The sequence below is a fragment of the Lygodium microphyllum genome, chromosome 25, assembly GCF_053477565.2.
Source record: "Lygodium microphyllum isolate KBCC chromosome 25, Lygodium_microphyllum_v1.1.10, whole genome shotgun sequence".
NCBI lineage: Eukaryota > Viridiplantae > Streptophyta > Polypodiopsida > Schizaeales > Lygodiaceae > Lygodium > Lygodium microphyllum.
In genome coordinates, this window is record NC_141159.1 from 93,282,161 (window position 1) to 93,294,676 (window position 12,516).

Consider the following 12,516-nt stretch of genomic DNA (forward strand, 5'->3'; position numbering starts at 1 on the left):
AATATCTCTTTTGGGCTGCCTCTTGGGCTTGTTAACCAACCCTAGAACTCTTTCCACCTTTTTGGGGCTCAACTCCACTTCTACTCTGCGAGTTTCTCTTCCTTGTCTTATTGCCACAGTACCACGGTTCCTGTTCTCATCGAAAGTTCGCAGGAACTCCGCACACTTGCTGTAATCGATGGCTTGACCAACCTTATCCATGTATATGCCAAGATTACCCTAGTCGACGATCTGTTTTACCACCTGCTCTTTCATCACCACGCTTTCTTCTGGATGCTTCTGAACTTAAGCTGATTAAAGGCCCTTGTTTCCGTTGTTATGATGCAACAGCTCACTATTAGTTTAATTGAAATGACTTTTTGCGAAAAGATAAGGGGGTTATGAATATATGCTAGGGAAAGATGAAGTGCTCAAATACAGAATAATTTTTTTTTGCTTCAAGCAGTCCACATAGTTCAACCCAGAATTTCCATGAACCCTTAAGTGCAAATTGACCTTTATCAGTCGTTTTCAAAGTTCGGTTTAAGGTTCATGTCGTTCTTCTTTTCTGTTGTAGATCAGCTGGATGCAATAGAAGTTCGAGTGAGAGTGAGAGTGTGATGGCTGAAGAGAGAGAGAGAGAGAGAGCAAAGTGAAAGTACTATTCGATACGAGTGTACCAATGTGCGTATACAATACACGGAAGGTTAAACGGGCCTTTATCCCAACAACCTCCCACTTAAAGGTCTGAAGTGAACCTCTAACCAACTCCCACTAATCGTATGCAATGCTCGTGCTCAGCTTTGCTTAGACTTTTAGTGAGAACATCTGCAGGGTTGTCCTATGTTGTTTTGATCTTGGTCAACGTGATTTGACCATCTTCCAGAATCTGTCTGATGAAGTGATATCACACATCTATATGCTTTGTGCGTAAATGATACATGGCATTCTTAGCCAGATACATAGCACTCTGGCTATCACATCCCAAAACTACAATATCCATAGACATGTCGAGATCCTTTGCAAGTCTGCTCAACCATATAGCTTCCTTAGAAGCTTCAATAGCTCATATGTATTCAGCTTCAGTGGTACTCACAGTGGTACTCAGTGCAACGATGTTCTGTAACCTGGAACACCAAGAAACAGCCCCACCAACAACTATAAGGACATACCCGCTAGTGGACCTTCGAGTGTCCAAGTCACCTGCCATGTCTACATCACAATAACCCTGCAAACTAACTGCACACTGCCCATAGCAAATGCACTTTCTTTGTGTACCCTTGAGGTATCTAAGAATACACTTGACAACCTCCCAATGTGTTTTGCCAGGATTTGACATAAATCTGCTAACAACTCCCACTGCATGAGCAATGTCTGGACGAGTAGCAACCATAGCATACATAATAGAGACACAAGCTGATGCATAAGGGACTCCCTTCATAGCATTTGCTTCCACGTCATCTTTTGGATTGTTAGCTTTATTAAGCTTAAGATAAGGAGGTATGAGTATCCCCAAAAGGCTTAGCTTCAGCCATGTTGAATCTGTCCAGTACCTTTTCAATGTACTTTTCTTGAGATAAAAACAGCAATTTCTGCATTTTATCACTACGAATCCTCATGCCCAAAATATGCTTTGCATTCCCCAAATCTTTCATGGAGAAGGCTGATTTCAGCCGATTTTTTAGAGCATCCAAGCTAGTCTTTTTTTTCCTAGCTAGTAACATATCATCCACATACAAAACAAGTATGATGGGGCTGCCATCTATATCCTTTTTCATGTACAAACAATGATCTGCATGGCTACGTGTAAACCCATGAGATAGCATAAAAGTGTCAAACTTTTTATACCACTGCTATGGTGCTTGCTTTAGTCCATACAGACTGCATTTTAGTTTACACACCATCTGTTCTTTTCCATAAACCACAAAGCCCTCTGGTTGTTTCATGTAGATTTCCTCATCAATGTCACCATGCAAGAAAGCTGTTTTTACATCCATTTGATACAGCTCTAAGTCCAATACAGCAGTGAGAGCAAAAAGCACACGTAAAGTGGTCATCTTCACAACAGGTGAGAAGATCTCTTGGAAGACAATCCCTTCCTTCTGTGCATACCCGTTGGCAACCAATCTTGCCTTGTACTTGGGTTTCCCATCAACTGCCTTTACTTTGTACACCCATTTTTTCAGAAGAGGCTTCCTTCCCTTGGGCAATGACACAAGATCCCAAGTATCATTTGCATATAGAGATTTAATCCCTTCTTGCATAGCTAGCTCCCACTTACTGCCGAATTCACATGACTTGGCCTCTTTGTATGTAAAAGGCTCGCCCTCATCTATAAGCATCACATAATGCAAGGAGGGGTCAAACCTATGTGGTTGCCGTCTTACGTGTGTAGACCTATGTACCCAATGATCAACATTTTCAGGAATTGGGTCTACACCTGGAGGAATATTATTTTCAGCATTTATTGGCTGTTGTAAGCCATTTTTAGCATGTTGTTCATGTTGTACAGCTCGCAAGTTACTCGCCAATTCACAATATGCGTCCATGAAGGGGGTCATATACATGGTCCCTTGGTACAGTGGCTTTACTATGGAGGCATTTGCACTCCACAACAGGTTTCTTCGGCACCCGGTCACCCTTCTTTTCCCCAACCTGGCAATAGAGTATCACCAGTTGGTGGAAGACTTTGGACGGCTCTTCGGCACTCTTCTTCCCGCGTCTTTCGCGGATGCAGTGACAATAGCACGAGTCCCAAAGGTATGGGTGGCAATGAAAGAGGTCAAGAATATCCCACAGTTCCTAGAGATTGAGGCAGGCGGGCACTCCTTTAGGCAGTAGGTCATTGTGACTGGGCAACCAGGGCAGTGCTTGCACTGCCACGACTTTGGGCATCATGCAGCAGTTTGTACGCGTTTCGGAGCCAAGACGGCTCCGTTGACATGCCCACAAGTGGACGCTAACGGCTTCACACAGGTCCAGAGATGACAGAGAGGGAGACAGCAAGGGGGGCGCAGCCAGCTCCTCAGACCCAGCCTCGATAGCAGGGTGCACGCGGGTAAGCAACGCCCCCTCGGTAGAGAACTCCACAGCCCCCCCCTGTCCGTCCCACCCGGCAGGCCCGCAACCCCCCACATCCTCCACCCGCGCCACAAACTACCTCGCCTGAGTTCCCACAATCCCCTCACTCACCCCTCCCCACTAATCTTGGCCCAGAGCCCCCCCTTTCCAGGGCCACCAGCCCCCTCACACACCCACCATGCATCTCCGTCCATCCCACCATCCCTCAATCCTCTTCCCCCACACCACCTCCCCTACCAAGCACCCCCCCTAATCCGCACCCGGTTCAAGTGATCCCCCCTAAACCCACCCCCCCTCCTCCCACAGGAGATGATGAGCCACACACACCTACCTCCTCCTTGCACCAATAGTCTTCCCCCTCCCACACAGCCACCAGCTCATCCGCCCCTGCCACCCGTTACACCTTCCTGAGACAGGCACAGCTGTTGCCACAGGAGTTCTTCCGCAGTGGCCCATGGTCCTACTTGAGAGTTGCCGAGCGCAGAGAGTTTCCACTACCTCCAGAGGTGGGGATCTTCGTGGTTCGTAAGTCAAGGAGGGGCAAGGTCCATCTACAAGCACCACCGAATGGACCAAACTACGCCTTTTTTCTTCAATCCTCTTACTCAGGGGAGTGGATGACTACACAAATAGAGGAGGAGTTGAAGAGTCAGGTGGCGGATCACATCTCCCAGTGGATGGGAGATGAAGGATTAGCATTGTTTGCATAGTAGTGGCATGGTTGCATGATGGACATTAACTAGTGGGCTGGTGCCCAAGTCCCACACTTGAGCACTATCTTTCGAGCCTCTCCACAATGGAGAGCTCCGAGAGACGTGATCGAGTGGCCCCTCGCACAGGCGGCCCGTTTCTACTACCAGTGTATAGAGTCACAACTCTCAACATGGCTGATAGATGCATTGATAGTACCACCTGAAGCATCTATCACCCCTATGGTCCGGCCGAGGGCCACCATGGGGGACTAGAGTTCATTGTCCAGACCGGAGGCAAAGCGTACTTATATGCCTCACAGTTTCTCCTCTTCATTAGCAGCATCCACACCAAATATATGCCTATTCGGTCAATCACAGGTTTCCCCATGAGCTTACACCTTGCATCCTAGAATGTGAATAGTCTCCACTATAGTGGGGCACATGGTTCTAGGAAGCTGATTATTCGGAAGGAGTTGCAACCTGCCCTTGCCGGACGGATCGACATCTTACTTCTGTAGGAGCACAAGCTCAACCCCACCTAGGCCCAACGGGTAGGGAAGGTACTTCCAGGCAGCTCGCACACTTACTGGGAGCACACCGTAGGTGCCCACGGCAGAAGTGGAGGCGGATGCACCTCTATTGGCCCGAGTCTCACTGCCTGTATACGAGACCACGGGACGATAGTGGCAAGGAGGGTTCTATGGATCAGATTAGATATTGGGGACTCATGCATTGGAGTCCTCAATGTCTATGCCCCTATGGAGGCTAGGACACGCAGCAGGTTCTGGGTGGAGATCGCAGATGGACTCCCAGAGGTGGACTCCTAGATCGTTGGAGGAGATTTCAACAACCTGGAGGCTGAGCACCAGCAAGGCAGAGGCAGAAACTACCAGGGCATGGTTGGGGAGGAGCAGGAGGCATGGGAGGTCTTTTTGCTTGCAGTCGGAGCACGTGATGCCTGGAGAGACCTTGCCTTCCATGGGAGGGAGAAGTCGCTCGACTTCTCTTGGGGATACAAGCGGCTAGGTGGAGTCCTGCTGGAGTGGTTGGGTGGACAAGTTTTAAGTGGGAGAGTGGGGAGGCTCTCGTGGAGGCCAGATTGAGCAGTTGGCAAGCACCACGTTATCCGATCATTGCCCCGTTCTCCTGACACTTGACCCCCCAGCATCCGCCCTAGACACACGATCCTGTCGAATCCTTGGCTAGATCTATAGGAGAGAGGAGGTGACGAGACAAATAGAGCAGATTTGGACTAGAGAGTGGGACAAAAGGGACCGGATAGAAGAGGAGATTGTATAGGTCCTGGCCGAATCGAGCAGAATCTGCCAAGAGGCAACCATACAAGCCAGGTAGCAGTGTTGGGAGGAGGAGAGAGCACTCCGGCAGAACCTGGCAGCCACCCAAAGGTTATTACAGAAGGCACCAAGGGATCCTACCCTCCACACACAGGAGGTACGCACACGAGCAATCATTGCTAGCCCAAAGGACAGGAGCTTGGAGTTCTCTTTCCGAACCTCAGCATCCTTCTGGGCGCGGAAGGGGGACACGATGTGCACGAAGTTCTTCCAGGTGCACTAGCCTCGCACCGCAAGAGAACAAATACGTAGCCTTCGGGATCAGTATGGGAGGACTCGGTCTAGCCCACACGAGGTGATGGAGATTGCCACCGACTATTACACGTGCCTTTTCCAGCAGGAGACAGGTTTAGCTAGAGGACAAAGATATAGACATCAGGTATGGGATCACATCCCGTCCCTCGTCATAGAGGAGATGGGACACTCCCTCCTAGCTTCCTTCATAGAGAAGGAACTAGAGGAGGCTTTCCATACACAGGATGGGCAGAAATGCCCGAGGGAGGATGGCCTCTCTAAGACCTTCTTCACTACCTACTGGAAAGTGGTGAATGACCCCCTACTGATGGCCTTCCAGGAGATTTTCGCTTCAGGACAGATGCTAGGGAGTCTCTCGGCAGGCCTTATCAATATTCTCCCCAAAGGGGGAGACCGGTTGCAATGGAGACCGATCACCTTATTATCAGTGGCCTATAAGGCACTAGCAAAGATGATTGGTAGGCGACTACGCCCTATGCTTCCAGACATCATCCATGACACACAGATAGGCTTTGTCTAGGATAGGAGCATCCTTGACAATGTATTTACCTTCTTTGAGGCGACAGAATGGCCTCAGCACAGTGGGCAGAGACTGGCCGTACTACTCTCGGATTTCGAGAAAGCTTACGACAGGGTAGACTAGGATTTCCTAGAAGGCACCATGGTGAGGTTGGGATTCCCTCATGTTTGGATTCGCAGAGTCTCCGCCCTTTACAGATCGGCCACCAGCAAGGTTCTTATGGACGGAAGGCGAGGGGAGGGGTTTCGGCTGGAGAGATCAGTTCGACAAGGCTGCCCCTTGGCCCCATACCTATTTCTACTCTTTGCAGAGGCGATGTCTTCCTTCCTCAGGTCATGTATGAGCGGATTACGTGGCCTCCAACTTCCAGTGAGAGAGGAGACTGAGTTGTTAGACTCAGAGTATGTAGATGATATAGCCCTCTACAAAGGACGAGGAGTTGATTCTGGAGAGAGTGAGGCTGGCTCTTGACATGTTCTGTTCTGCAGCAGGAGCGAAAATCAACTGGCGAAAGTTGGTTGGTTTTCTCACAGACCCGGACTCTAGCACGAACTGGGGTGTCCACCTGGGATTTAGATGGGGTGAGCAGAGGGCAGCAGAGGGCAGACCGTCCGGTACCTAGGGTGCCAGATGGGACTCGATATCACTCCTGCCCAGCAGTTTCTTCCTATCCTTGATTCTATTCAGAAGAAATTGATCTACTGGAGCACGGCTCGCCTGTCACTAGCCTTCCTAGCCTTGGTGGTTAATCAGGTCCTCCTAGCGACGGCCTGGTACATCGCCTCGTGTTGGTGCTTCTCCTCATCTTGCATAGTGCAGCTTTGCCGCCTAGTGCGAAATTTCCTTTGGTCAGGATCGGATGGTTCCAAGGATTCCAGGACCAAGGTAGCGTGGGCAACCATCATAGGGCATCGGTTAGAGGGAAGCCTTGGAATCATAGACCCAGAGTATCAGAGTATGGCCCTCTTGGATAAGCTAGTTGTCCGCAGTCTCACACCAAGTAGGCAGACCTGGAAGGTCTTATTACAGGAGGGCCTTCAGAACTATAGACCGAGGCTTGGTGATGAGTGGAGGCCGTCCCTGAGATGAATCTTCACGTCAACCCAGATCACCTTTCCTACGCAGCTTACTCCGCATGTGGCAAGGCCTCCATAAGACCCTAATCCAGAGCCCCCCAGGCTGCCAGGAGGAGATAGACCGTCAGCCAGTGATCTGGAACCCCCACGTCAAAGATCGGAAAGGAGCATAGATAGGTGAGCGCCCCCACATCCAGTGGGCTGGCTAAGAGGCCGGCCCGGCTCGTACCATCAGAACATGGCGAAAGGTGTACAAGATGGCGAACGAGGAGGTGCTACAACGAGTATCAGGCTGCCAGAGAGGAGTGGAGGTGAGGAGAAGGGAGATAGACGCAACAATACCTCCAGAGTGGCTTGCTCCCCCGATACGAGAGCCGATAGAGCCCGAGGAGGTATGGGCATCTAGGTTTTCACCAACGGGCATCCCCCTACAAGTGATAGGTAGAGTGGGCGGCGCCCCACAGGGGACTTTCTTCGCCGTTCAGGAGAGGGGACGTCTGGCCCTTGACAGAGGACAGCAGGATGAGGAGATTGCCGCCCTTTCATGGAGGAGGAGGAGGATGGTGGGCTTCAAGGGAAGACATGGAGACTAGACCCCTATGTTTTCTGGAAGGAGCTCAGGGAGTGGCACCTTTGGATCTAGGAGGACAGACCACTTGATGAGCTGGAGAGGGATCCAGGAGATTGGCTATGGCCGGCTTCTATGCTCGCTAAGAAGCCACCCAAGTTTCTAGAGTACACTACAATATGGATTGGGCGTAGCACGCAGCACTGGGCGGAGCACAGCATCACAGAGTCTTTCCAACGGGCCTTCTAGCGCCGCCTATGGGATAACTGGAGGCCGAGGAGGGTGTCGTATTTCTTATGGCTGGTGGCACATGGAGGCTTGGCAGTGGGAAGTTGGCTTGCCCAGATGCAAAAGGAGGGAGGTTGTAAGCGCTGCACACAGTAGCTTCTTGAAACCCCAAAGCACTGCTTGTGGTCATGTGAGAAGGCACAGCTTGTGTGGAGAGGAGTATGCCGCATCCTTCGCCGTATAGCACCTAGCCTTGGATGTATCTCATGGGGATGTCGTGGGGGGTTTTTTTAGGAGGTCCGCGGGGGGGGGTTTGCAATGGGGCACCTTCTATATGAGGCCGGGATGCAAGACACAATATTCATTATCGAGGCAGGGTCGTGCGCAGTGGTCGGTTTGGAAGCTCTACCCATCCGCCAGGTACTGGAGCCCACTGCAGACCGCTCAGAGGTATGGGAAATCATAGAGAGTCTTACTGGATGGCATATCTGGAAGGCGCGGTGTCAGGAGGCTTTCAATAGAGAGAAACTTTAGGCACAGGCGACCTTAGCAGAGCTCTGGACCTCCATCATCCACTCCCTCCACCACTGATGGGATCAAGTGCAGGGCGAGTCCAAGGCTCGCCAGGAGCTCTAATGTCACTTCATGCGCACTCCCCCCCTAGCTTCTTGCCCCCATCCCCCCTAGACCACCTTGAGAGGCTTGTATACATGATGTATTTGTGACTTTGCATCAGCTCCAGCTAGTCTGTTGAGTATGAGCACTCCGTTGTAATCAGTTTTTTTGAGTAATGTAATCAGCCACATTTTACTTGCAAAAAAATAATAATAATAAAGAGTGACAAGTCTGTCTGTACATACCGATTGATGAGCAGTGCTAATATACATGAGCAAGTAGGCCCTTGGCCTTTAGCCCAACATAGAAAGCAATAAAGACCAATTTTAGCAAGTTTTTTTTGGCTCAATTATAACATTTGGGATGATTAGCACTTGTATTCAAATGGTCAGTTCAGTGCTTCAATTGTGGGCAATTCCAACACAAATGCTCTACAATACTTTGGCATTAGTTTTCAAAACAATAAGAACTACACCAAAAATGCAAGGAAAAGAGTGTAATCCACTGTTGCCACACCAATCACAACAGTCCTCTGCCTTGGACCACACAAACATCATAGTGAAAGCACTATGATGGTCATTAAACATTTTGAAATTGAATGTGGGATGAACACAGCTATATGTGTGTTGTGTCCAGCCTCCCATACACTAAAACACAAGCAATGGTAACAAACATCTAGGCAAGATGGGGCTGGTTATCCTGATGCACAATGGAAGGTGGGTGTATGGTACAGCCTATGAGCCCAAGGCACAGATACAATACAAAATGTGGTCTGTAATCTACTGCAAAAATGCAGCCTCCTGATGCCAGGAAATACCAATGGTCAACCAGAAAGGTTGAGAAAGAGCCAACCATTTTTGCACCAGCAAAACAATCAGCCATGAAGGCTTCTTGTCATGAGGAAACACGGGTCCAGACTGGAATGCCCACACGAACAGATGGCTACACCTTCCACGATGATCTTCGGGGTCAAGGATGTAGAAGGTGCTCTGATACCATGAAGAAATCTAAGGCACAGCAAAAGGAAAGTAAAGAGCAAAGGAGAGAGATGAACACAGAGGCAAAATAATGCTGCAAGGGCCTGGCAGAGGCAACTCTAGATCGCTTTTGAGGTATGTACAAGTGAGTATACTAATAAGAGAAGGTGGATAAATTGGCCGACCTATAGAAGTGCCATAAATTATCCAATCCAAAATGAATGGAATGGTACAACCTAAAATGAATCAGCCTGATGAAGGCAAAAAGGTATGGGAGAAAAATCCTAGAAATCTGTGTCCTGATATGAAGTTGGACACATACTCTCAATAGAAAACAGCCAAGTTTTTAGTTTGAAAGCATCAAAGCCTAAAACATATTTGGATGCAGTTGTAGCTTATCTAATAGCTTGAGACAGGTGTAACTTCACAGTACAGATGCAAGAAGACACAGAGAGATAAAAAAGTGGTTTTGGGGAGAGAGAGAGAGAGAGAGAGAGATGACTACTGAGAGAGGAGAGAGAAGGTCACAATGATGGCCGGAGGACGACTATGACAGAATGGAGAAGAGGAAAGACTAATCACAATAATCAATAGGCATAAGTGAAACGCTATAAATGCTTTATAGCTCAACAACTAGCTAACCTGCTGCCTGGAAACATGGCTGACCCGCTTAATGCAGGTCTGACAGCAGCAAATGTGCCACCTTGGCTCTAAAGTGGCTGACCCAGACTTGCCTGCCCACGAATGTCTTTCCCAGGCTCCATGGAATCTGTCTGCCCATAGGGCTGAAATTGTGAGTGCGCAGTAGGAAAGTGGATGAACATGGAGAGAGAGTCAGAATGTGAGAGAAGGAAACCCAATATACTGAAGGAACAGACACTAATCTGAAAACACAAAAATGGCAGAGTACAAGCAGCCCCATCAGGTGTAACAGCACACAAGGATGAGGGTGCCAGAGTGAGAGGCAGACGGTGAGAAAATGCAAGAAATGGTGAGGAGAATGAAGGCAATGATCAAGATGAATGGAGGCAGAGGAGATCCAGAGAACACAGCCTATGGGACTGTCCCAAAGTCCAGGAGGTATAGAGGAGAGCCCTCATGATGGTCTTTCACCTCATAATAGAGACCATAGTGGTGATTTGGGCGCTATAGCTTGGGTCACATAAAGAGGCCTCACATGTGGATCTCACAGGCACAGTGGACCTTGGGACACTGTCATAGATGGAAGCCAACAGCTAGTATTATTGGATTGGGAGGTGTGGCCATCCTATAGATCTCCAAGATGTCCCCATTGCAAAGACTCTTTCAAGGATTTGAACAAAGATCATCCATACTCTCTGCAGAAAATGGAGAGGCTGTAGGGTGGCTCTGAGAGAATGAGGAGGTGGAGGAGAGATGCCTTCTTGGCCAACACCTTTTTCCATACAGCCCCTCCAATGACCTGGCATATAGCCCATCAAATTGGTTGTGTACAAAATGTCATGTACTGGGTTCTTTGTACTTTGTATTTTACCTCAAAGGGATTATTAATAGTATTCTCTTTTCTTTGAGAATGAAACCCTTGTTTAATAGACAAGGCCTTGGATGATCCCCAGGTACTTCTCTACATGTGTTACCTCTTCAAGTTGCTATCGAGTACCAGAATGAGAAACTGCACAACTCTCTTCAAACATTAGAGGATGTCTATAAGAATACCAAAAACTTTGACAAAACTTAGGCAGCCAATAGATGGGCAATTCCCATCGATCCTTCACAAACTCAAATCCAAAGCAAACCCCCACAACAGCAATCCCTAATTAGTCCACTTCTGACTCATGGAAGCAAAAAGGAAGCAAGTGCAAGACAACTTGTAGCAAGGGTCATACTAAGAATCATTATTTTGTGTGTGATCAAAACCAACCACTTCCGTGGAGATACAAAATATCTGCAAAATAAGAAGGCGAAGACCACTGACTCTAGAGCTTCGGTAAAAGTTTCCACTCCTGCTTCTATCAAACACCCCATTAATATCAAACCCAGGAGCCATTGCATAAAGGATCACACTTGTCAGTAGTGCACATATATCATGTCTCAAGGTTCATCTGAGCCTCATTTAAATCTCTCCTTGCTCTTTATTGATGCAACTATGAACAGTAAAAAGTGTCATTTCACACACTGGATTTTGACATTATATGTGTCTTGTGGCCTGCATCACCACTATCGAAAACCTCACATCAGGTTCTACCCACGCAGCTGTAAACAAGGCCCCCCGTACCTCAAAGCTGTAACGTATGCACTGATTTGGCATCAGACCTCACTATCATTGCAACTCGGAGCATCTCATGTGCATCAGTAAAGCAGGTGATCGTAACGGTGTTCGTGTAAAACATTGTTCCAAGTTTAAAGCTTATATGGTATTTCCCAGACAGCATGATCAAAATGGCCTCATCTTTATCAATTTTGCAACCTCCTCTTTGAAATTTTAGAGGTTTTTGTCACATTTTGCAATCCACCTAACATGAAACCTCAGGGTTTCGCGATTTTTCTTCTGATTTTGCAATTCATTGACTCGAAACCTCAGTATTTCATGGACACTGCAAGACGTTGCGAAATTCCTGACAGGGACTTTGTGGCATTCTGTGAGGGTTTGAAAACCTGAGAGATCAGATTCTTGCGCAGAAGCGCATCAGCTTGTGTTCGAAAGGAGGTTGATGATGCGCGCTCCGTCGTAGCCATGGTAGTTTCCGCATTCCCTTGTGTATCCTGTGGTGAAGAAAGCGAGCAAGATTTTCCAAATAATATAAGTACTAGCCTTCCATGCGCGCGCTGTGCACGAAGTCAAGGCCGGATACACACCAGGCTGTGGACGGACGCAGGGTGGAAAAAGAGGCGACCGCTGCCCTACGTGTCAAAAGGCCATTGGGCCCGATTTTTGTGGGTCGTCACTCTCTCCAAAAAGTGGCTTGTGAGACCGATAGGAATTGAACCCCCACCAATCCCTCGCACCTCTCATTCAATACCAATGGGCTAACCTCCTTTTGATGATCTTCTTGGGTATAGTTTAATGTCTAAACATAGTAATGGACAGCTTGCACCTCCTGTCCGTCCATACCCTGGTGTGTAACCGGCCTCAGGCTGCTGCGCCGCCCTGGAACGACAAGCAAAGTTACCATGCTTAGCTCAACAATTTA

General features: G+C 48.4%; 1 protein-coding gene across 1 annotated transcript in view; it reads right to left on the minus strand.

Moving 5' to 3' along the window:
- LOC148014506 (ABC transporter A family member 8-like) overlaps positions 1–12,217 on the minus strand; it is a 123,141-nt gene extending 110,924 nt beyond the window's left edge. The window contains exon 1 of the mRNA XM_087666938.1: positions 11,981–12,217. Within this exon, the coding sequence (XP_087523064.1) occupies positions 11,981–12,061 (81 nt within the window). The 5' untranslated portion in view covers positions 12,062–12,217. The remainder of the gene's footprint in view (positions 1–11,980) is intronic.
- Between the last annotated feature and the right edge of the window lie 299 nt (positions 12,218–12,516).